The 22,967-nt window shown below is 59.1% G+C and overlaps 1 protein-coding gene across 15 annotated transcripts; it reads right to left on the bottom strand.

Moving 5' to 3' along the window:
* Window positions 1-1,232: 1,232 nt before the first annotated feature.
* On the bottom strand, window positions 1,233-22,488 carry LOC131495467 (uncharacterized). 15 transcript variants are annotated; one of them, XR_009253967.1, is made up of 8 exons: window positions 21,662-21,680; window positions 21,327-21,398; window positions 9,917-10,015; window positions 9,457-9,595; window positions 4,495-4,643; window positions 3,764-3,880; window positions 2,011-2,211; window positions 1,233-1,496 (listed from the first exon to the last, which is right to left on the bottom strand). XR_009253967.1 is itself a non-coding variant. In XM_058700452.1 (8 exons), the coding sequence occupies exons 1-6, from the start codon at window positions 21,830-21,832 to the stop codon at window positions 3,828-3,830; spliced, it is 645 nt and encodes a 214-aa protein (XP_058556435.1). In that variant the 5' UTR covers window positions 21,833-22,342; the 3' UTR covers window positions 1,233-1,496; window positions 2,011-2,211; window positions 3,764-3,827. The 15 variants fall into 15 exon arrangements, 2 of the variants coding, with proteins under 2 accessions (XP_058556435.1, XP_058556436.1); XR_009253965.1 differs by lacking the exons at window positions 21,327-21,398; window positions 21,662-21,680 and adding exons at window positions 5,006-5,177; window positions 16,331-16,556; XM_058700452.1 differs by lacking the exon at window positions 4,495-4,643 and adding an exon at window positions 13,204-13,314 and having other exon boundaries at window positions 21,662-22,342.
* Window positions 22,489-22,967: the final 479 nt, after the last annotated feature.

The raw sequence follows: 22,967 nt of genomic DNA, 5'->3' as shown, positions 1-22,967 counted from the left end.
AGAGACTGACCCGGTGCGGGGTGGGGGTGGGGGGCTGCAGGGGGTCCTTGCTGGCCTGGCTGGACAGCATGGAGGGTCTCAAAGGGAGGGTTGGGAGCCTCAGAAGCACTAGCCAGGCCTGGGGGGCCCAAGCTCAGTCTCTTAAATAAGCCACATTTATGATACAAATGGAAATGCCTCTTCCTGGCTGCATCCTGGGCCTGAGTCAGCCCTCAGAGACCCTGTCCTGGCAGGAGACCCTGGGGGTCTTTGGTGCGCAGGTGCAGGGAGCCTGGCATTCTTCCGACGGGCCCCCACCGTGCTGAGGACCCTGGACGTAGCCCTTCTCCTCCCCGACGTCAGTTTCCTCTGTAAAATGGAGAGCTGGACTAGACCAGGTGGCTTTAATGTGTCCCTTCTTCCAAGAAACAGGGTACAGGTGCCTAGCCAGCATTCTGGATGCAATTTCAGCAGATGCCAGCCTCCTCTGAGGTTCACCTTGACCTCAGGCTAGGAGTCCTGGCCTAGGGGGCTAAAAATGCTGTGGTCAGTGTTTAAATGAAAGCGGTGGGGGAGGTTGTAGACATACGTGCTTAGATGCATATGGACTGTCTCCGGGAGGACCCGGGGACCAGTGGTTGCTTCTTGGGACAGGAGGTGGGTGGCCGGGGACGGGGGTGGGAAGGAGACATACTTTCCCTTTTGTGCTGTTGAAAGTGTGCCATGCACACGGTCTTAAGCCTTTTTATTTAGAAAAATTCCAGGTTTGGGGGCGCCTGCATGGCTCAGTCGGTTAAGCATTCAAGTCCTGATTCTGGCTCAGATCATGATCTTACGGTTTGTGAATTCGGGCCACACGTAGGACTCCGCTCACAGCACGGAGCCCGCTTGGGATTCTCTCTCTCCCTCTCTCTCTGTCCCTCCCTCCCAAAAAAATAAATAAATAAGCTTTAAAAAAAAAATCCAGGTTTCAAACTGCAATTTGGGGAGCTGCTGGGAGCATCCGCCCAGCACTCTGAGCTGGGACTGACCAGAGCCTCGATGGCATTGACAGGAGCCCTGGGACGGCTGAGAGAGGTGGAAGGAGCTGAGGAGGTCTTCACTCCCCCCACCCACACCCACAGCGGGGAGTTCTGTCTTAGTGAGGCTCCCCTCCCCCTTCTGCTGCAACAGGGGCTCCCCCAGCAAGGGTCTCTCCAAGGGAGCCCTCCCCTCCCAACCCTGCCCAGGTACATCACCACCACCCGGACTGGTTCAACATTCAGGAGTCTTTATTAGATCTGAGACGGGACCGCCACCTCAGAGGACTCTCAGCTCGGACGCCACAGGAACTGGGATGGACCAGGGTGGACAGCGGTGGCCACGGGAGCAAGGGTGGGACGAAGTCCTCTCCCGGGTGGCTCCGGGTGTAACGGGCAGCCCAGGCTGGAGCTGGGGTCTTGCCACTTTGATCAATCCAGGAGGGCTTCTCAGAGGGAACCCATGCCAGCTGGGTACAATAAGTCCTTCTTTTCGGTCTGAAAAGAAAAAAATGGCAAGAGTGAAAAAGGTTCTCTTTGGATGGAGACCTTAGCAGGAAGCAGAGGACAGAATTCCAGGGAGAGTGTCCAGCGGCCCTCGGGGCTCCCCTCCACCAGAAAGGCAGGGGGCTGGGGAGGGCTGAGCCTGGGCATGTCTTCCAGGAGCTCTGCCCAAGGCCATGACAGGGCGAGGGACTCAGGTCCCCAGCAGGGGAGAGGTAAAGGCCCAAGAGACTCGGCACCAGGTGGGGAACATGCTTCCGTTGGCCAAGGACAAACCTGGGAAGGTTTGGGTGATTTCTGCAGCAACTGTGGTCTCTTCTCCAGTCCCGTCTTCACCCCCAAAGACGGCCGTAGCATCCTGCGGCTTCCCACCTGCCGCAGGGTCCCTGCCCACGGGCTCTGCCCCTCAGTCACTCAGAGTGTGTTAGGAGGTGTTCTGCTGGAGGCACAGGGGAGGGACGCAGCCGGTGCGGGGGACCCACCAGGCCCCATCTGAAGCCCAACTTACCAGCCCCGTGACGCGGGGTGACCCACACATCCTTCGTGGGGCCCTGACTGCAGCTTTGCCAAGCGGGGGCCAGAGCCACTCCAGGCCTGTCAGCAGATTGACAGAGAAGACGGCTGCGAGAGGGCTCGCGTGAGCAAGTGGGTGTGGAATCGAGGTCAGTCCCTTCCTTCCTGGGGTGGGGAGACCTAGGAGCCTCAGCACCTAGGAATGAACAGGACGAGCAGGGGCCACACGGAAACCTGCGTTAGGGGCACAACCGTGGCCACGGCCTCCCTCCCCTGCCCCGGCCGGAGTCAGGAGCCAGCAGCTTCGGGAGTCCCTGAGGTGCACCCCATCTGACTTCTCCAAGGGCTTTAAAATCTGAAAAGAGAATCTCCGGAAGAGGAGGGGGGTCTGAGCCCCTGCGCTGCCCAGCTCCGCTCAGACCAGAGGCCCAGCCTTACGTCCCTGCCTGCCCTACCTCCATTCTCGCTCCCACCCCTGCCCCTAAACATGGTCTTTACAGGCCCCCGACCTTGACTGGGGCGGTACCGTGGAGGGGTGTGGATGGGGTCTGCCTCACCCATTGTACTGGTAGCTCCCCAAAGGGAAAGACTTGTCTCCCTCGAACTTGGGCTCCTCGAGGCCTCCGACTTCTCCTGGCGCTCGTCCTGACCCGGGCTGGCTCCCAGAGGCCCTGACGTGAGCCGGCCAGTCCTAAGCACCCCCGCTGAGTCTACCAGCCTCCCCCCCCCACTGCTCACTGTCCCATTCCTTGCCCCAGATCCTCAGGCCGCCCGGGAGCCCCACGAGCCCCACGAGCCCCACGAGCCCCAGGCTGGCTAGATTTGGGGGACAACAGAAGAGAAGGTGCGTGTGGGGGCCTGGGGAGGGGTGGTGGGTGAAGCTCAGAGCAGGCCCTCCCCCGCAGGGGGGGAGGAGGAGTCCAGACGGAGCAGGGTCTGTCGGCTCCGCCCTCCCAGCCCAGACACGGACAGCCAGCATCTCCTAGCAACAGTACAGTAGCAGGGGGCTGGGAAGGGGGGCCGGGAAAGCGGGGCGGGGAAACAATGATATCATAAATTATCCCCAGCCCCTCCCTGCCAGCCCACCCTGCCTCAGTTGAGAATGGCCTCCTTTCTCTCCCCACCTGCCCCTCATTGGAGATTCCCTCAGCAAAGCTGGCCCCTGCTCAGTGCCCCTTAGAGATGCCCCTCTAGGTCAAGGTGACCATTCTCTGCCTTGTGCTGGAGCTCCAGAGGGAGGGAATCCTCACCATCTCAGGATCTCTCAGGGACCCTGTTGGAACCTCCCCAGTGGCAGGAGCAGGGAGCCTGCCTTCCTAGGGGACTCCCCCCCTGCTGAGGGCCTGAGAGACCAGCCCTTTCCGATGGCCTCTGGTTCTGGCTTTTCTCTTTGGGTGGGGATGGGGGCAAGGAAGGGAAATTTCAAAGCGTTTTGTGACACTGACTCCCCTTCTCTCAACAAGATTTTATTCATTCATTAATTATTATTATTATCATTGTTTTATTGTTAAGTAGCCTCCACACCCAATGTGGGGCTTGAACTCATGACCCTGAGATCAAGAGTCGCATGCTCTACTGACTGGGCCAGCCAGGTGCCCCTCTGAACAAAAGATTGCAGACTTGTGTCCCCAAGTCTTTAAGGGGCACTCAGACCTCACCAAGGTACCCATGTGTGTTTCCCTAGGCCATCAGTTGGAGTCCACGAAGCCCAATAAAGTGACTAAAGCAGGTGACAGTCCATTCCTTACCTCTCAAATTCGCCATGTCAAGCCCAGGGTCAGAGAACTGGTACTTCAGCAGAACAGGTCTCAGTTAGACACTGGGAAGGACCTTGCAAGACAGAATAAGCAAGATCGTGGTGTTTCCTGGTTGGAGAGAGGAAAGGTCTGTCATGGAAACAAGAAACTGGGAACCTTTTAAATTGATCACATGGATGCTTTCTCTGCCGTATGAAATAACACATAGGGAGTACTTAGCATAGAGCCTGACATGTCGTTGGCCCCCATCGTGGCCATTCTTATTGGATGGCTATCAGGAGGAAGGGATACATCGCTGGAGACCTACGTCCCATCCTCCAGGAACCCCATGGGAAAATCCAGATAGGAGATAGTGCCCTGAGTACAAGATGGCAGCCAGTTGCTATGGCAACAGAAGCAGAAGGAGTCCGGTTGGCTGTGGGGGCCGCGCTGGAAAGCCAGCTGGTGCCAGATGGACAAACCCGGCAGAAGGTAGCCCTGGCCGGGTGAGGCTCATGCCCCTGTGCCCAGGGCTCTCCCTCCATATGCCAGCCTCAGCCTGGTCCTTCCCTGCAGGCCTACAGGCTCCACTGCTATCAGTGGGGGATGATGCCCAAACCATCCTTCCTCCCAGCTCTTGCTTGTACAACAAGGAATGACCGCTCCGAGACAAAAGCCCCTGTTGCTCAAAGTCTCGCTGGCCCATAGGCTGAGGGACCTCAGTAAGTCTGAATTCAGCTCACTCCTGACAATGCTGAGGAGCATAAGATCATCGGGGACTTGAGAGAGTCCTGGGCTGGATGGCAGGGCTTGGAGGGACCACTTTGGGCTCATTCGCTGGAGCGTCACGATGTCTGGCTAGCGCTCCCTCTGGAGAACGACGAGATGCGGGCTGCGGGGAGCAAGCAGGGTTAGGACACTGTGGGGGACCCTCACCCCGCCCTCGCTCTTCCCAGGGCTGCTGGACGGTGTCTACACCGGCCCTAAGGGGAAGCTCTTCCTGAGGAGGATGGCCACCAAGACACCTGCCTGCTTGAGCCCACGAGAGCCCTGGGCAGTGCCCGGAGCCCAGCCCCACCCTCAAACAGGCCTTCATCACGGACTGCACCGAGTCCCTCCTGGCTCCCTCCTCCCCAGCGATCCCTGCCCTCATTTCCAAGCCGCGGAAGCCCTTCCAGACTGTCCCCACCTCAGTGGCCCCTCTAACTCCGTGTCCCTCTAGAATTAGCACTGTCCACCTGCACATGGCCTCACCCTCATTCACACCGACCCAACTGATCCCTCGGAGTCACCGTGGAAGGAAGTTAGGGTCCAAAGACAGTAAGTGACTTGCCTAAGGTCACCTAGCTGGCAAGGGAGGGAAGCCAGGGTCTCCTGACCGGTCTGATTCAGAGTCGGCAACCAAAACCTCCTTCTGTTGTCCGTCCTGTGGATGGAGCCCCGCTATCCAATCTGTGAGCAGCCTGCAGCCCGACGAGGTGCCCGCTGCCATTCTGCTGCTCCCGGGGCCCAAAGCCACACACTTATTACAAGGAACAGTGTACGCAACAAGGCGTTGGGGGTGGGGCAGGGGTCTATTCACATGCTGGTTCACAGCAGGCAGCACTCAGGTCAGGCAACGAGAGAAACCTTCCCGGGGGAGGACGAGACTGGGTGTGGAGTCTAAGGCAGCCTCGAGCCTCTTTTTGGGCCCTGGCTTCTCTCTACCTTCCCAACACAGCCCTCCCGGAGTGAGCGAGCGAGCGAGCGAGCGAGCGAGGGGGAAGCCCCGTGCAGGAGCTGGGGAGCCCCGTGAAAGGGCGGGAAGGGAGGTAGAGGGGCGGGGTGGAGGGAGTTACAGCAAGGAAGGAGGCGGGCAGCAGGACCCTGCTGCTGGGGGCCCTCGGGGCCTGACAGGACCGTGGAGAGGAGCCTGTCCTGGGAAGTTTCGGACAGGGCCTCACTGTGAGGCTCTGGCTAGGTGTAAGCTTCTCCATTTCCTTCCCAGATCTGGTTAAAGCCTGAGGCTGCCCCTCAGCCCTCCCCTCCTCCAATCCCCTTCCACCCACCCCTTAGCCCCGGGAGCTAAGCCCCCTCACCTGACAAGGCCACTTCCGTGGCCACTCACAGAGAAGCCTTTGTGCAAAGGCTGGGCCTGGGGGAGGGGCGGGGGCCAGCCCCCCCACTTCCCTCTCCCCCTCCTCCCGGTGGCCACAGCAGCTCCTCAGATGCCTCTCCAGCCTTCCGCCACCTTCTCCAGGAAGGATCTCCCCGCCTGATAGCCCGCACCCCTTCCCGCACCCAGTCTCCCAGGGACTTTCCAGGGCTGAGCCCCCTCTCTGATCTTCAGTCCCCAGCTGCCCATCTCCTGTGCTGCCCTCGGGGCACCCGTGCTTCTCCCAGGGAGCCCCCACTGGCCTACCCACTGTGTAAGCGGGGGCACGCATGTGGACGGTGGGGTGAGTCTGGGGGAGGGGCAGAGACTCTTCCTGGGGGGCTCCCAGGCCTCTGTTCCCTCATTTGCAGAACTAAGCAGGATCCAGTGAAACCACCGGCTGGGCACTGGGCTAAGCAGGCAGCTGGATGCCGTGCCCTTGTCCCTCCTGGGAGGGGCTGTGTGCTGCTCGCCGTCCAACACCCCCCCCCCCCCCCCGCCCATACATGGCATCTCTGAGGCTGTCAGCTAAGCACTCTGCAAGTCCAGCCCCCCCGCTGGGGCACATGAGGCTCTCTCGGTAACCAACTTCAGCCTCCGTGCCCCATCTCCTCCCAGCCCAGAGTCCCTGTGACGACAGCCCCGTCCCCTATCTTTCCTCCCTCCCCTCACATCAGCTGGCCCCGCACCACTGCCCACTCCCTCACACCTTGGACTTGACGACCTCCTATCGCTTCTCGGCCTTTTGGCTAAGATCAAGTGTGGACTTGACGACCTCCTGCTCACCTGTCACCACTTCCATCCGATTGCCCTACCACTTGCCCCTTGGCCCCTCCAGGAGGCCCTCCCTGCCTGCCCAGCCCCATGCTCCCCAGAGCCTGGCTCAGGTCTTCAGGACAACGGTCCTCCCGGTGTCCCGTGGTGCCTGTCTGCCCTCCCTGCCAGACTGCTGGTTCCGCAGAGCAGCCCCGAACCCCACCTCCGCCTTCACCCAGCGGCACTCGGCACACGCCTGTTGACGGAATGAGCCACGGAGGCAGGAGCCAAGCGAAAGGAAGGTGTGGGTGCGAGAGGCGCTGCCCGGGAGGAAGGGATGGTCCTCACGTGGGTGATGTGGAGGGGGAGGGACCTGAGGGCCTAGCAGTTTGGTGACACCGCAGGTGGAGGGGGGAGGCGGGAGCACATGCTGAGCCAGTGAGCACCGGGACCCTGTACTGCATCTGGGGAGGGGCCACCTTGCGGTTTGGGAGGGAGGCTGGCTTCTTCGCCACCAGGGAAGCCAAAAGCACAGGATGCTCCCAGCCCTCCTTGCTGCTCGGGCCTGGGTGGAACCCAAGCAGGGGCACCTCTCCAGCCTCTGCCCCAGGAGCTAAGGGCAGGAGCACACACAGATCTGGAGTTCAGAGAGGCCAGAACCTGTGAAGCGGGCAGGTTTCTAGAAGTCTAGAGCACACGATGGCTGACGCGATAAACGTAGCAGGACCGTGGAGCCCTGGGGAGCACTCACAAATGAAGACCTGGAAGACTGAATGAGCAGAACCCAGGACGCATGAGCGAGGATGTAACAGGAGGGCCAAAGGCCACAGGAGGAGGCAGGACCGGGGCCAGCGGGGACTGCTCTGCAGAGGTCTCCTGGCCTGAGGTGGGGGTGGGCGGTGGGCCCTTGGCGGGGCCGTGGGTGGTCTCCCAAGGGCCAAGCTTCACAAGGGCCGTGAGGAGGGAAGCCAGACCGCCAGGCTGAGCAGGGAAAACCTGGAGCTCCACCTCGAGGACACAACAGTCCTTCAAGGCCCCAGAGAGACCCTCAAACTGGCAGGCGGTCCTGCCTGCCCACCCCTTACCCTCCCCCCAGTTCTCACCACCCCCCCCCCCCAGTCTTTGTGCATCACCCACAGTCCATAAGATCCTCCGTCAAGTCCTCTGACCACCGGGTGCTCACGGGGTCTGTGAGTGGACGGGAGGCCGCCCCATCAGCCCTGCTCCTGTGCCAGCCTCACTCTCCTCTGGGACTGCCATGCCTCATCCCTCCCGTCCGCTCTCCCCAGTTCTACTAGCAAGGAGACTCAGCCATGTTCCCGGCCTGCCAGCAAGTCCTTCCTGGGTTCCCGGGGCCTCAGCCCCCGCCACGTCCATCCACCTGTCAGAGGCCGCCATCGTAGGGGTGCCAGCTGCCTAACATGGCGCCCTCACTCGCCCTCCGCTTCCGTTCCCACAGCATTGCCTCCTACCCCTGCCTCTCTCTCTCTCTCTCTCTGAAGCCCGAGCCCAACAAGGTGGGGGGCCAGGCTGGGGAGCCAAGGCCGGAGGAAGCAAGACAAAAAAGGACAGAAAAGCCGGCCCCTTGGCATCTCTCTTTGGCATCTGAGTCCGGCTCAGGGAGGGACGGCAGAAGGGAAGAAAGAAAGTAGTGTGAGTTTTTATTTCTGTCCTCTTCCTGCCACCTCCCCCCACACACACACTTTGATGAAAACAAAATCTCTCCCCTTTTCTCTCTTCTCCAACCCCCTCCCCTTTTTTTCTGGCTCCTACCATGAGCCTCCTGGAATGCAAATGAGTTGTATTATGCAAATGTATGCAAATCAGGCTTAACGAGCGGAAGGAGGGGGCAGAATGCCTAATGAGTAATGGCGGAGGGTGGCAGGAATGACCCCCCCTCCTCTTCTCCCGTTCCCACAGCCTGGAGGCTGGCTGGGGGTAGCAGGGTGTCCCTCGCTTCTGGGAAAGAGCAGAAGGTCAAGGCCCCATCACCTTAGAAGGCTGAGGATGGCCTCGGCTGTAGGTGAGGGACAGGAGAGCTTGAGGGTGGAGAGGGTTAAGTACAGGGGACTCCGGCTCCCTCCACAACCTTCCCAGAGTCTCTGGATGCACCAGCCTCCCTGCCTGTGCGGCTCCAGTGCTGAAAGGAGGCTGAGGCTCATGCATGCCAAGGCTTGTGATTCAGAAAGGAGGATTCCCAAGGGAAGATTCCCAACCAGACCCAGGTTCTTCCTGGGGGTGGGGGTGAAAGCTGTCTCTCTTTGTGCTTTGGAAGGTGGGGGCTGGGGCGGTTGCCATGGCAACATAGCATGGAACACCCACCTCCCCAACATCCAGCCCCAGAGGACCTAAGAGTTGGGGGGGGCATAATAGACTGACACCCCCTGATGCCCCCACCACCTGGCACTGCCAGCCGGAGATGGCGGCATCACATCCTAGCGAGAATAGCCCCTTTGTTTCTGGGCTCCCGGTGTCGGAGGAGCAGGCCTGGGCACACAGAAGGGCCTTTCCCAGGCCCCGTTCCAGTTTGCGTGGCTCTTGCTGGCCTCTGGAGACTCCTTGTGGCCATCCGCTGGCCTCTGTGCCCTGGCAGATGGCTGCCCCTTTCCCCGTGGGCTTGCCAGCCATTGCTAGGTATGCCTTCCCCTGTGCTTCTCTCTGAGGCCTCCCCTGCAAACCTCTGACAGAGAGAGCAGTTGGGCCCACCTCCTCCCGGCCTGTGTGGACACCTCACACGCCCAGACACGTGCTCTGTCCCCTTCCGTGCAAGGACAACCTGTGACCCTCCCGACCAGCATTAGGCCTGCGCACGCACGCGAGTCAGGCAGGGAGGTTCCTACAGGACACATCAGACACAGTGGGCAGGGCCGGGCTGGACTTGAGGAGGCTGCCTCTTGGCATTTCCACCACCCAGCTGAGTGACCTTGGGCATGACTCTTCCACTCTCTTGGGATCTGCAAAATGAGGGATATAGGGCGGAGGCTCCTCCTGGCTCTGCCTGACCTTACATGAGTTTAGGGTACACACTTCCCGCATCCACCTCTCATCCTTCCCACCGCTGCAACAGCACCCCACCCCCACACCGTTCAGTTCCCACTCCCCGAAGAGGACAGACCCAATTTCCTGGAGATGGAATGCCAACTGCCCTCAGCTTTTCCCTCTTCCTGAGACCCCGCAGCTGCCTGCAAACAGTCCCCACAGATTACAAAATCTAGAGACCGAGAGAAGACCCCCTCGTAAGCCTCCCAAGGGGGGCCTGCGGGCCGGCTACTCACCGCCCGGGAGCTGTCCGTGGTGCTGGACGCGGCTCTGGCCCAGGAGTGGAGGAAAGCGGGCGGGAGGGTGACGAGCACCCACCCGCCCCAGGTGAGAAGCTAAAAGGAAGAGAAGAAGCGGAAACATTGGGAAACAGTAAGCAAGGGCGCAGACACCCCCGAGGAAAGTCTCTCCTCTGGGAAGATGTCCAAATTGCCAGGGCTACTTGGGGGGAGGAGGAGCCCAAGGGTCCCTGCAACTCTGAACCTCACACCCCTTCATCCCTAACGACTTAAGGGTCATAGGTTAACTCAGTCTCCATCTGGATCCTATTTGGAAATCCACAGGGAGATACAGTCATCGTTCCTGCTCTTGGGGAAGAGCTCGGGTTGAGGTAGTTGACAGGGTACCGACCTCTAAATTCCATCCTAAATTCTAAGGTTCCTACAAGGAGTTTAGAAATAAGGTTGGGAAAGATGCATAGTTGAAGATACACAATCTGCTCAGTTGTATTATAACCATCAAGAGCTCGAGAGGAAAGGCAGGGAAATAGGAAAGGGCATGTGTGTGCCTGTGTGTGTGTGCACAGGTGTGTGTGTGTGTGTGTGTGTGTGTGTGTGTGTGTGTCCCAGGGCAGAGAGGTAAGCCTACATCAGTGGTTCTTAACCCTAGCTGCACATTAGAAACACGGAGAGAACTTTTAAATGATACCAATGTCTAGGCCTCAGTCCCAGATACTCTGATTTCATTGGCCTGGGGCTGGACCCCAACATGTTTTTTTTCCTAACGCTCCCCAGGTGGTTTTAGTGCATAACCAAGTTGAGAATCACTGGCCTGGAAGAAAGCACATAAGAAAAAGTACAGGGGTTAAGCCTGATGAGCTGGAGGGAGAGGGAAATCCAGGGCCCCTGAAGAGGAAGGGAATAAGCAGGAAGGAAAGCATCTCCTGGGACCTCCTGGTGGCCCCAGGCCTGATCTGGATTGGAGACCGACTAAGGCATCGAGCTTGTCTCTTTGGTGCTGTGGAAGCTCAAACCGTCCCAATGAGATGAGGCAGGGAGACGAACTGTGTCCCCATCCCAGGCCCTTGTGCAGAGACAGGGCATGGGTGCAATGACCCTGGGGGCATGCTGCTCCCCTTCACCCAGAAGGTCCCCAGGGAGGCAGTTGTAGAAGGTAAACAGCAACAATGGTCTCTTTCAGTGTCCAGATTCCAACCCTTCAGTCCAATTAGCAGACACAGCAAACAGCAATTCAGCTGCCTTCAGCCGCTGTCATAACAAACTCAGAGCAGCCTTAATGGGGGGATTAGGGCAGGAGGAGGGGGGTGTCACTCGGAGCCTTGGGAGAGCCTGGGTGGCAATGAAGGGCTCCCCTGTTTCTCCCAGCTCTCTCCCACCTGAATATGCAGCTACTCACCTTTACCTTCTATAACCCTGCTTCTCATTTTCCTCAAAGCTCCAAGAATGGTTTTCATACTTTTGTCTACTCTTTCCCTCCAATGATTTTTAAAACGTTAACCTAAATTCATTTATCCTGCAGGGAAGTTGGCACACCTGCCCCTGGATGAGCCAGCGCCATAACCCCCCATGATCTCTGAGGTCTTGATGGCAAAGGAAGGAAGGCGGAAAGGTCAATCTGTCCCCAGAGCATTGGGGTGGAAAGGTGGGGAAGAAATAAATATCAGAATATTCCAATTCCCAAACCTTGGGAATTGCAGACTTCAAGAAGGACTTCCAGACCCAGAAGAATGCAGAGGGGCCTATGCTTCTCTGGTGGGTTACTAGCCTTGGGAATTGACTTGGGGGTTGGGGTAGGGGTGGAGGCTGGGAGGCAAGAGGAGAGAAAACACCTCTTCTTAAAGTTGCTCAGTCTGTATGCTGGTAGGCAGGTCTCTATTTGGTTGGTTAATTCTACCCACTACCTAACCGGTCCTTAAATTTAACACCTGTGTTTTTTGTCACTCTGGAAACTTAATGGAATACACTTGGAGTTATCATTTACCCATGCCACATTCTCTATCTCCATAACTCAGTTTACCAGTTGTAAGTTCTCTACCAGTAGGTGGTAAGATCCGTAAAGAACAGAAAACACAATGGCCCTTTTGCCGTTGTGGACTCTAGCCTCTTAACAGGCTTCTCAAAGGCTGTTCCTTCTCCCCACGCTTCAGACACTGCCTACCCAGGTCCCCAGGAGTCCCTCCTCAACTCCGAAGCTGGAAAAGGAGGAACTTCCTCAAGTTTAAATGTTGTGAGACCCTCGGTCAAGAACATACTCAAGAGCTACCCTGTTTGCATTCTGAGATCAGCCGTATGCTTTCAAATCCTTGTTCCAAACTGTGGCCTTTAACCCTGCTGTACCCTGAGAATTACTCTCTGCGCATGGACACCATAACATATTACAAGATCTTTTACACACAATTCCTTGTCTGCTCCATGTAACAATCCTGAGCGCACATCTTCTTCTCCCCCTTATGTGAACATCCCACTGAAGCTCAGAGATATCGTAGCTGGTGAATGACACACAGAAGCACAGACCCCCATTCAGTCACACAGGCTGTTTCCATTTCTGTCCCTCCCGAGGCTTGCTGATGGTGATGATGCCTATGACTGGAGAGACCTTGCAATGCCTCGAGTTGGGGAAAAATTGACCCAGGTGAGGGTGTGAGTGATGATGTAAAACCTGAGTCAGATACTGAGGAGAAAATTGCCTTTGAACTCTGGGACTCAGAATTCAATAGGAGGGTGCTGGAATGAGGGCAGGGGACCAAAATGGGTAAAGAAACCAGCCTGGAACTTGGTTCCCAGTAGGAATGGCTGGATGTTGCAAGATCTGAAGAATAAAACTAAAAACTCATGGACACAGACAGAAGTGTGTTGATAGTCAGAAAGAAATTTTCTAACCGGTAACCGGTGAGGCCCTTGTGAACCCCTTTCAAGCGAGGCCCCTGCACCCCCACTCCACCAGTGCTCCTAGCGGGTTCAGCTGCCATAAAGGTTGGGGGAGGCAGGCAGCAGGACTCCGTAGTGTCACGGCGATGTCTGCATTTCGAGGAGCCTCCCGGATCCCAGAGTGTCTGTTCCTCCGGTGGACTTAAACCTATGTGCAGCCAGGCATCCGTGATCTGACAGCCCAGCCTCCTGCCCACGGGGGTCGCACACACCCAGCCTCACAGCAGTTACTGAGTTTGTCACCCTCATGAGCAGACACAGCCCCCGGCACAGCCACCCACCCCTCTCCCGCAGCCCTGCCCACACACCCACGCGCACCACCACATGTACCCGTAAGGCAGGCAGCATGCACTCACCCCCACGTCCCTCCCGGCCTCCGTCCCCTCTCCCCGGAGACCCTTGTTCTGCAGGGTGTAAGCCCTCCACCCGCCCAGCTTCCTCAGGCCTCCCATCCTCCTTCGGAGACCCTGTGGTCAGACGTGCTAATGAGGCCCTACGATAACAATATAAACCCACTGTGGTTAGAACAGAAGTTGGAAGTCTTGTGCGCATGAGTCTCAGCAGATCCAAATACGCATTTCCAACCAGCTGCAAGAAGAGTTTAAAAAAAAAAAAAAAAAAGCACCTGTCTTTCTCGTGCTTCACCTTCCTCCTCTTCCTCCTTCCCCTCCTCCCCCGGTCACAACCAGGCCTGAGGCTCTCTCCTTTCTCCTCTCTCCCTGGCCTTCCCTTTCCCTGCCGCGCTAATCCCCTCTCTTCCGATACATCCCCACCTTACCTTCCAGTCCTTCCCCTGGGGTTTGAAACTACGGAGCGACATTAGCAACGCACGGGGGTCTATGGTTCCTCATCTGTAAAATGGGGTTAGTGACAGCTACCTTACGGCATCTGAGGATCCAAGAGAGGCTCGTAGACGGAGGCTGTTACCGGGAGGTGCGGTGTGGTGTTAGGGACTCCCGGTCCCTGCCTGAACCCGCTCTCTTCTTCCTAATCCTGTCTCCGCTGCCCCCCTCCGAAAACGCCAAATTCCAAACAGCTGAAAAAGGGAGAGGCGAGAGGCGGTTCATCTCTCCTTCCTCCAGATCTCTGAAGGGAGGAAACGTGTGCCCCAGGCTCTCTGAAGCCTGACTGTTTCCGTTCGGATTCCCCAATATTTCTCCCACATAATATGTAATTGAATCATAATCTCCGAGCTGTAAAATCATTTCCTGGAGGAAGCTGTAAATTTACACTGGGAACTGGACAGTACAAGGTCATTTTGTCCAGTTGTCCCGCGTTCTGGAAGGCCAGGTGGTGGGGGGTGGAAGGGGGGGATAAATGCAGCAAGGCATTTATCTAGTTTTATCTAGTTTTGTTTGTTCACTTTTGTTCTACCAAGTCACTCTGGACCACTCTCCTCTCAGCTGCACCAAAACACTTTTGCTTAAAATATTTAGGTCAGGCCAGATAAATGGATTCTTTGAGGAAAGGCCCTGATTAATCTCTCTAATTCTTTGCTTTCTCTGGGCAGCATAAATACTAAGCTACAAATTCCTTTGTGTTCGAGCTCCTCCAGGCTATGTGCTCTTGGAGATGATTTCTAAGAGCCAGGATGGCGTGGGAAGGTGGGGTGTCCTGAAAGACCCCAACTCAAGCCATTTGGTCAGTGAAGACAATGCTGGCACGAGAAGCTTTTCAAGACACCAGACTCAGGTCCTGGGTGGGAAGGAGTAACGAATGCGGAAACGAGGAGGCTGAGACACAGCGTGCACCCCACCGGACCAGAACCCAGGCTGTACCTCCGTTCAACCTCCCCTGGTCTCCACCTCGCCATTCTCAGCTCCCAGCCCAGCTGGGTAGACCTATGTGGCTTCAAGGAACCGATTTAAGCAAAGACCCTGTTCTTTCCTTTTCTTCTTGAGGAGGGGCGCTCCCCCAAAGCTCCCACCCCAGCAAGAGCTGTGGATAAGCCAGCGCCCCCGGGAGAGGCCTGGGCCCGGAGCCTGAGGCACTGTCCCAAATAACCCTGCAACCAGATTTCAACAGATCCCTCCCTTGGAGCGGCTTCCCCCCTCCCACCACCCCCCCCACCCCCCCCCCCGCACTGACCCACTCCGCAGACGGCTGGCCGGGCGTGGGGGGGGGGGGAGACGCCCCATCCTGAGTAACCACCCCGCCCCTTTCTCGCCTCCCCCCCCCCCCCCCAGAGCACCCGGCTAACGTGAGATCGCGCGGCGCCTCTGCGCCGCCCGGGGTTGGGGTGCGGTCTTGAGGCCCGCGGGCCACCGGTTCCTCCTCTCGCCCGCGCGGCCCGGGGGTCCTCGCGCCCCCAGCCCCTCGTTTAGCCCGCCCCCCGCCCGTCCGTGCGGCCAGCTTTCCCGGGGCCCTCTGCGCAGTGTATGGGGTTATTTTTACTTTCGGTTATCTAGCTTTATGAAGACTCCACACCACTCATACAGCTAGATAACCAAAGATAACAACCAACCCCGCCTCCTGGCTGCTGCCGCCGCCTCTTCCACGCAGCCTCCCGGCCGCCGCCGCCGCCGCCGCCGCCCCCGCCCCCTGACGCCCGCCGGTGGAGGTGGGAGAGGGCACAGGGGTGGAGGTGGGGGCGGAGAGAGAAACGGAGCCCAAGACGGAAAGGGACCCGGAGTACAGGACACAGGCACCACGGACACCGAAAAGGGCGTGGGAAGGACGCGGCGCCGGCGGCGTGGAGGCCCAGGGATCGCCCCCCGACCCGAGAAGCTTCGAACGCCCGGTTTCCCCATCCGAGCCAGAAGCGCGAGTTCGGCGGGTCCTTCCGCACGAAGAGGGACTCGCGGGCTTTCGCGCCACCCGGGAAGACCGCAGGGACCGCGGCGGAGGCCTCGGCCAGCCCGCGGGGTCCCCGCCGCCCTCCCTTGGAGGCTGCGGGGCGCGCCCCACAGCCCAAGCCTCTGCGTGGGAGCCGCGGGGACCCCCAGCTCGCCAAGGGCTGGAACCCCGCTGCCGCTGAAACGGGGGGGGGGGGGAAGCAGCGAATCATGGGGGGGAAGCCCCGGCAGCGTCCCGGCAGGGAACAGGAAATCCCGGCAACCGGGACGGAGGCAGGCTGGTGCGGGGTGGGCGCCCCCAGGGCCTCCCAAGCGCGCCTCGGGGAGAGAAGAAAAGGGCAGAGACCCCACCCGGGAGGGGTTCCGGGAGAGCACCCACGAGATGGGGCAGGCGGTGCAGGTGAGCGAGCCCCAGGCCCCACCTCACCCCCCCCCCCCCCCGAGAAATGGCTTTGTACAAAGAGGTCCACAAAGCCCCCAAGGCTGTGAAAATGGCCGGGGGCCCGAGGCGGGAGGTGCCCCTGGGGCTTGGCGGGGATTCCGATCGAGAACGGGAATCGTCACGGAGGTCCCGGCGGGCAGCCCGGAGGAGGGTGTGGGGCTCGGCCGGCCCCTCGGGGCGGGCGCGCCGGCACGCTGGACGCTGGCGCTCGCCCACCTGCGGCCCCGAGCCGGCCAGGCCACTTACATGGAGCCCAGGGCGCCCATCGAGCTCTCCCGCGCCGTCCTCCCGGCGCGTTCCCGCCACGGAGAGCCGCGGCCCGGGTCCGGGGCGCCAGGGCTCATCGGGCGCGGGGTGCAGGCTCTCGCGGGTCTCAGCCTCCGCCGAGCCGCGGCCAGCACGGCCGGACGGGCCTCGCCTCCCCAGCTCCCGCCTCCTCGGCGGCCGCTGCTCTGGCCCGGGCGCGCTCCGGCTCCGGACTTTTCATTCATCCTTTCACGCTCCCTCCCCAGACCAGCCTCCGATTGGCTCCGCCACGTCTGACGTCACCACCTCGTCTCCCCGCCGGCCCCGCCCCTCCCCTGCCTTGGAAGAGCTGGAGCGCGCAATTGGGGCGCCCCTCCCCCCCAGAACGGGGTAGGGGAGGAACTACTACCTCTGGGTGCGGATTCCCAGCCTCCTGCGGCCTCACCCACCCCGAGACCCGCCTGCCGTCTCCCATCCGCTGCCATTTAGGGCTTTGATCTCAATCCTCCCTCTTTCTGGAGGTCCTACATTTTCCACTTGGGCCCCAGACACGTTGCACCAGGTCCGGGGGTGGGGGTGGGGGCAGAGACGGGAAAAGAGATCGGTGAAATGTCAAAAGGAACCAGATAACTGGAGATTCTACCCCCACCTGCCGCCTCCGCTCAGGATATCCTTTGTGCTTGTGTTCTGATCCCTTCCAGACTGGGATCCTAACCTTTTAGGACGGGCGGAAACCTGTCTTGTTGGTTTTCAACCCCAAACAGGGAGGGAGAGATTCTGGAAGTTAGTCTGAGCGAGACAGGGCCTCCCTCTTTGCTGTGCGGGGACGGGCATCTCTCGGAACCTGCTCGCTGCACCAAGGTTCCGGGTGGAGGAGGCTGGAGGGTCCCAGCTGGCATTAACCCGGGCAGCACCCACAGATCTGACCCAGCCACGGAGGCCCTTGCCACCGCCTTCTCTCCCTTGCCCTTCCTGGTGCGCCCCAACGGCGAGCCCTGCGCCCCCACCTCCGCTCCAGCTCCGGGTGTCTGGAGAGCTGGGGTTTGAAGTTCCGGGCTTCCCTGACCTGGCTCCCCATCTGGCCCAGAGAATCAGAAAACGCAACCCCGGGCAGCTCTCGTCTCCCCGCAGGGGGAGTCCGGATTCTCCTTGCCTGGCGGAGCTCTCTGGGAGAGCTGCGGGGCCCTAGCTGAGTCGCGTTGGTCCTCGGCTCTGCGAACTCCCTTCCGGAGTTGTCACGCCCCTCCAACCACGTTGCTCTCGGTCCCTTTGCTAAAAACTCCGACGATTTACATACCTAGAGCCTGTGTGTCTGCTTGGTAAGGGCCGATCCCTATCACCTGCCGTCCTTGAACACTATGCCAGCAGAGGAGCGCTCCAGGGGACCTGGGGTCTCCCCAGCAGGCCCAGCCAGACTGTTTTATCCACTCTAAGGCCCCGCCTCTCTGCACAGTCTAGGACAAAGCCGAGCCTGAACACCTTTCGCCTTGGTTAGATGCAAGTCCGTGGCCAATGGGTTTCATTTTATGCACCCCTCAAAGGTTGGAGAATGTCTGAATAATCACTACATTATTGTGAGGTGGGGGACATTTTGAAATAGGATAAAGGCCAGGGGCCTGAGTTTCCCTACCCAAGCGGCCAGTATGGGGCTGAAGCAGATGGCCTGACTTCCCCAGGTCTCGGGACTGTGCTTGGCACAGCTTTTTTTTTTTTTTTTTTCCCCTCTGTCAGCCTCCAGAGGGTCTCAGGACCCTTACCTAAGGGAAAGGCTTTCTAGAAGCTTCCACAGCATCAATTCTTTACCCTCTCAGAACTGGGAGCACAGCAGCCAACAGTGGGGAAAGAAGAAAAGAGATCAAGGGCCCACTGCCTGCTTTCTTTCTGCCTGCCCCTCCCAGGTGCCCCTCGAACTCAAAATGGAGGATGGGGGGGGGGCGTGCACTGGGGTCTCTGTTGCCCCAGTTCAGTGGCAGAAAAGTGGAACCTTCCCCAAACACTCACAGATAAACCTACCCTACTGGCGTGCTGCTAGACGCACTCCTTCAATGCACCCTCCAAAACAGGCCCCAGAGAAACAATAGGCCCCTCCAGCCTTCCAGCTTCCCACCTACAGACCTCCCCCAATATTTCTAGGTACACGACCTCACACCCCCTTATAAGATACCCAATACCCTCCAGACGTTCCAGTAACCCTAAATAGGGCCTACACTTCGCACACACACACCAGCTTCCCCTACAGATATTTCCGCATTTACCCCCACCCTCCCCGCAAGGTCCCTTAAAAGCACCTTAGGCGAACTTTCTCGGCCTCCCATCCCCCTTGCCCAGTGCCTGCGAGGCCAAGGCTGGGCGGCAGGTGGGAAAGAGCTGGCTCTCTCACTAGCCAACAGGCTCTGCTCCGTTCTCTTCTGTCACCAATGCCAGCGGGGCCCCTCCCCTCCGTGGGCCCAGGCTTAGCCCCACCCCTCCCTTAACCCCAGAGCCACCCAGCAGCGCTGTGAGCTCGGAGTGGGGATCAGCACGAACCTTCCTTCTCTTTCAGCCACTGCTATAATTTTGTGGGGGTGGGGGAGGTAGACACAGAAAGGTTTCTTTGCCCCGTGGAGAGCCCCCACCCCCACCCCTATTGGCCAACATCAGACTCAGCTGGATCTTCTGAAAAAATGAGGTCTGGGAAGAAATGGGTACATTTCCCAATCTCCCCCCAAATAGCTAGATAAAGAGCTAGGTCCTCTGCCTCTTGCCGTGGGTTCTACAGAAGCACCTCAACCCCGACAGCATCCACATTTAAGGAGTCCCCCACAAAAGAAAATGGAGATTAGTTTAAGTCGGAATCACCCTATCTGTCCAGATTCCGGATGAAGCAACGTTCTGTTCGGTTTTGTGTGGGCAGACTCAAACTCCCAGGACTCCCGTTCAGGGGTGGCGGCGAGTGGGGTCCCCTCGGGCTCATTCCCAGGGACACGGGGCTGTAAGCCTTGAGGGAAGCAGAGACACCCCCCCCCCACCTCCACTGGCACCTTAGCCGGGCTTGGTTTGCACAGCCAGCGCCCGCATTCCAGCTTCCAAAAGGAAACCACTTGAAGGGGAGCAGAGGAGACCGCCCTCTGGGACAGAGGCGGCTTGGTTTGCACAGCCAGCGCCCGCATTCCAGCTTCCAAAAGGAAACCACTTGAAGGGGAGCAGAGGAGACCGCCCTCTGGGACAGAGGCGACGTCACACCCATTCATTGGGATCTCGGGGGTCTGACACGGGGTGGGCGCCCAGGAGTGACGGCCTGCACCTGTGGGTGCGCCTGCCAGTCTGGGTTTGCTCTCACGCGCTGTGGGTGGAGAGGGAGGGTGCTGCCAAAATGCGTGTCCCGAGTGGGATCCGCGTGGGAGGGGAGGGGTGGGGCCACCTGGCCGCGTGTGTCGGCTCCTCTGGCCGCAGGGGACCCTTCCGCCATCTCGGACCGGATGCAGCAGGCCTGAGGGAGACGGCCGCTAGGGCAAGAGGGGGCCTGAGGTCCCCTTTTGCTTGGCCTGTCAGCCTCAGTGTCCCCAAAAAGGCCTCCACCCGAGCCCACAGCACTCTCCGCTGCGGTCGCTGTTCTCTAGAGCCATGGCCTGCAGACCCCATCCCCGTCCTTCCAGGGAGATTCTGGGGGTGCTGCGGGGAGAGCCCCCCAAGTCCCCGGCGTTGATCTGAGTCTGGAAGTGTCTCAGTCAGCTTGGAGCCTGTCCCTTGCCAGTGCCTGCCCCACCCCCATCGCCACGGTCCCCATCCCGATGCCCACCCATTGTCTGTGCCTGAAGAGCCCACGTAGAGAAAAACATGGCCTCAATTGTGCTCTCTGGATGCAGCTTTGGGACAGATTTTTATACTTTGGGTCCAGAATACATTTTGGCGTTAGGCCACGCTTGTGAAATATTCAGGTAATTAAATAAAAAGCATATTTTTTCTTTGTCTCGGTCACCAGAGGAGTTTGCCTTGAGGACACAGATGGAAGCGGCGGTTGGAGGAGGTGGGTTCAGGTATTTATTTCTGCCTTTTAAGTGCATCCTTATTATGAACATTGTCACCCATTATCCTTTTGCTATGGAATATTTGCATTGTCTGTGGGATAGCGACTCGGAAAGCAAGAATTGGCAGGAAAAGAAATGCTGATGCTCTGGGGGACACCAATCCGTCTACCTCCATAAGGGCAGAGGAGGTTTGAGGGCTTGGGGACACAATCTGGAGGATCCTGTCGCTGGGGCTGCCGCCCTTCCCTGCCCCCAAGACAGTGTTTTTCTCGTGGTGAGAGGCCAGCCTGAGAATTCCTCCGGCCTCTGTGAGGGCTGCCCCCTCCTGCCCCCGGTCCCCCCTTAAACCCACAGGCGGTGCGCTCGCCTGCTCGCCTCCGAGCCCTATGGAGCCAGGGAGGTGAGGACAAGGAGACAGAGGTGGCAGAGGGTCCAACATCAGCAAATGGCCTCCTTGAGGGGCAAAAGTGTGGGTGTGTAAGGGCGCTGTGCCTGCACACACACTCACAGAAGCCTGTGCATACACACAGGCAAATGCCAGGGTATGTCCTCGGCCCTCCCAGCAGGAGCGTCGGATGCTCCCAGAGGCTTACACCCTCACGTGCCTGCTTCCCGGATCCTGCTCAGCACAACCCACACCGCTCTCCTCTCTCACCTGTCACCAGGTACAGACATCTCCGGGCCTCCCCGGGGTCCCCTGGCTGCCGCCCTTAGGAGCCGCTGAGAGAAGGGGAAGGGCCCCCTGAATCCCCAGGGCCTCTCCTCCCTCTGGCAGAACTGGGCGCAGGGGGGCCCCTCATTCCCTAGCTCCCGCCCATCATCAAGTCTCCACAGGTCTTACTGCCATCAGAGTGGAGCAAAGTCAGAGCCCACAGCTGGAAGAGGCAGGGTGACCTGACGAGGTGGGGAGAACGAGAGGACACAGAGGCCATACAGGGCCAGCTCCCCCGCCTGCCCCTCCATTGAAAGCAAACAAATAAGATAAATACCCTAAAAGCCAAGGTGGTCGCCCACGATGACGATGACACAGGACCGAGGCCGCTGCTTCCGGACGCCCAGCCCTGTCAAAGAGGAGAATGCGAAGGTTACAGTCCCAGAGTGGCTCGGTTCTCTCCGTCCCCCCCCCCCATCTCCCTGCCACCCTCCCCCCTCCCATCTCTCCCTCCTCCACAGTCCTGCCCTCGTCCATCACCAGCCCTCCGGGCAGCACAGGGCGGCAGCTGGGAGAGAAATGCCTAGATGTGCAGGAGGGCAGGGCCCTGGGCAGCCCGGGGACTCTCCAGCCCCAAGCTGCCTGGACCCCGTGTCCTCAGCCCCCACTCACAGCCTGCTGTGCCTCGGTCCGAAGCGAAGCAAGGGCCCTCGCTTGCTCGCTCGTCCCGGAGGAGGAGCCCCTCGCCCAGCCGGACACTCTCTCCTCGCCATCCCCTCTGCTCAGGACAGAAGGGAAGACCCGGGGGCAAGCCTCTGTTTTTCCATCCAGATCCGACGGCATTACAAGCTGTAAAGCGCCCTGCCCTCAGGATATCGCGGGGGAGCTTTCTAGAGCTCCTATCCGCAGGAGCAGATCCTGGAGCTGGCCTCCCCTCTCCTCCTCTGCTCCCCCCGGCTCACACACACAAGAGGTGAGAATACAAAGCAGCTTTTTCATTTCGATGTTGGGTGTGGAACCTACTCTCCCGGCCCAGTATTTTGCTTTCAGGCTGAATTTTTATTTAGGGGAATGACTTGGGTGACCCGGCTTTAAAACACTAAGGGAAGTGTATTTGTGTGTGCGTGTGGGTATGTGTGCGCGCATGTGTGTGTGTGTGTGTGGGGGGGGGTAAGGTGGTGAATCCTTCTGCCTCAAACTCAATTCCACAACTTCCTCACCTTCCTTTTTTTAATCAGGAAGATAATCTACCTTAATGCAGAGGAAATCATAAAAAGGAAGGCTAGGGGTCAGGAGTAAGTCTTACCTCAAAGCCTGATTTCTAGAAGGAGTGCTTGGAATGCCCCCCCCCCCTTGCTCCCAGCCTCAGCTCTGCCAGCCCACCCATGCATAAAGGGATGTTTCCTCTGAAATGATCCTCAAGCCAAAGAGGCGCCAACCCTCCAGCTTGCACACCCCCTGGAAAATGGACACAGACACAGCTGGAGGCCTCCGGCTCCTTCCGCCCTCATCAGAGAGAGTCGCGGAGTCCCTGTGTGTGCCTCTCCCTGCTGAGCCCTGCCCTGCACCCCACCCCACCCCCAAAACATACACACAGTGCCCAGGGAAACACGGTGACAAGGTCCGTGCTCGGGGGTCATGGAGCGTGTGTATGTTTGGTGACCCACAGCCTCGGCTTCTCCCAGAAATCTGGCCTCTGGGGGACCAGAAGTGGTCTGGGGGCCTCCCGCCCCCACTGCCCCACAGTGGTCCCAGCCTGCCCCCAGGAAGCCCGGTGCAGGTGGGGACACCAGTGCCTTCTGTCTACATCCCCTGGCCCTTCTGAAAAAAACAAGAGATTACGGACAGCATCAGATGGGCAGGGGAGGGGATGGGGAGGGCTGTTACCCCTTCCTTCCCCAAAGCTCGGGCCCCAACACCTCACTTGCCTTTCAGCTCCCCTCAGCCCCTTTCCCACCTGCCAGCTCTTGGGAAAAGC

This window comes from Neofelis nebulosa, chromosome 15 (genome assembly GCF_028018385.1).
Source record: "Neofelis nebulosa isolate mNeoNeb1 chromosome 15, mNeoNeb1.pri, whole genome shotgun sequence".
NCBI lineage: Eukaryota > Metazoa > Chordata > Mammalia > Carnivora > Felidae > Neofelis > Neofelis nebulosa.
Note: the sequence above shows the minus strand (reverse complement) of the source record. Positions and strands in the feature narration are given on the sequence as shown.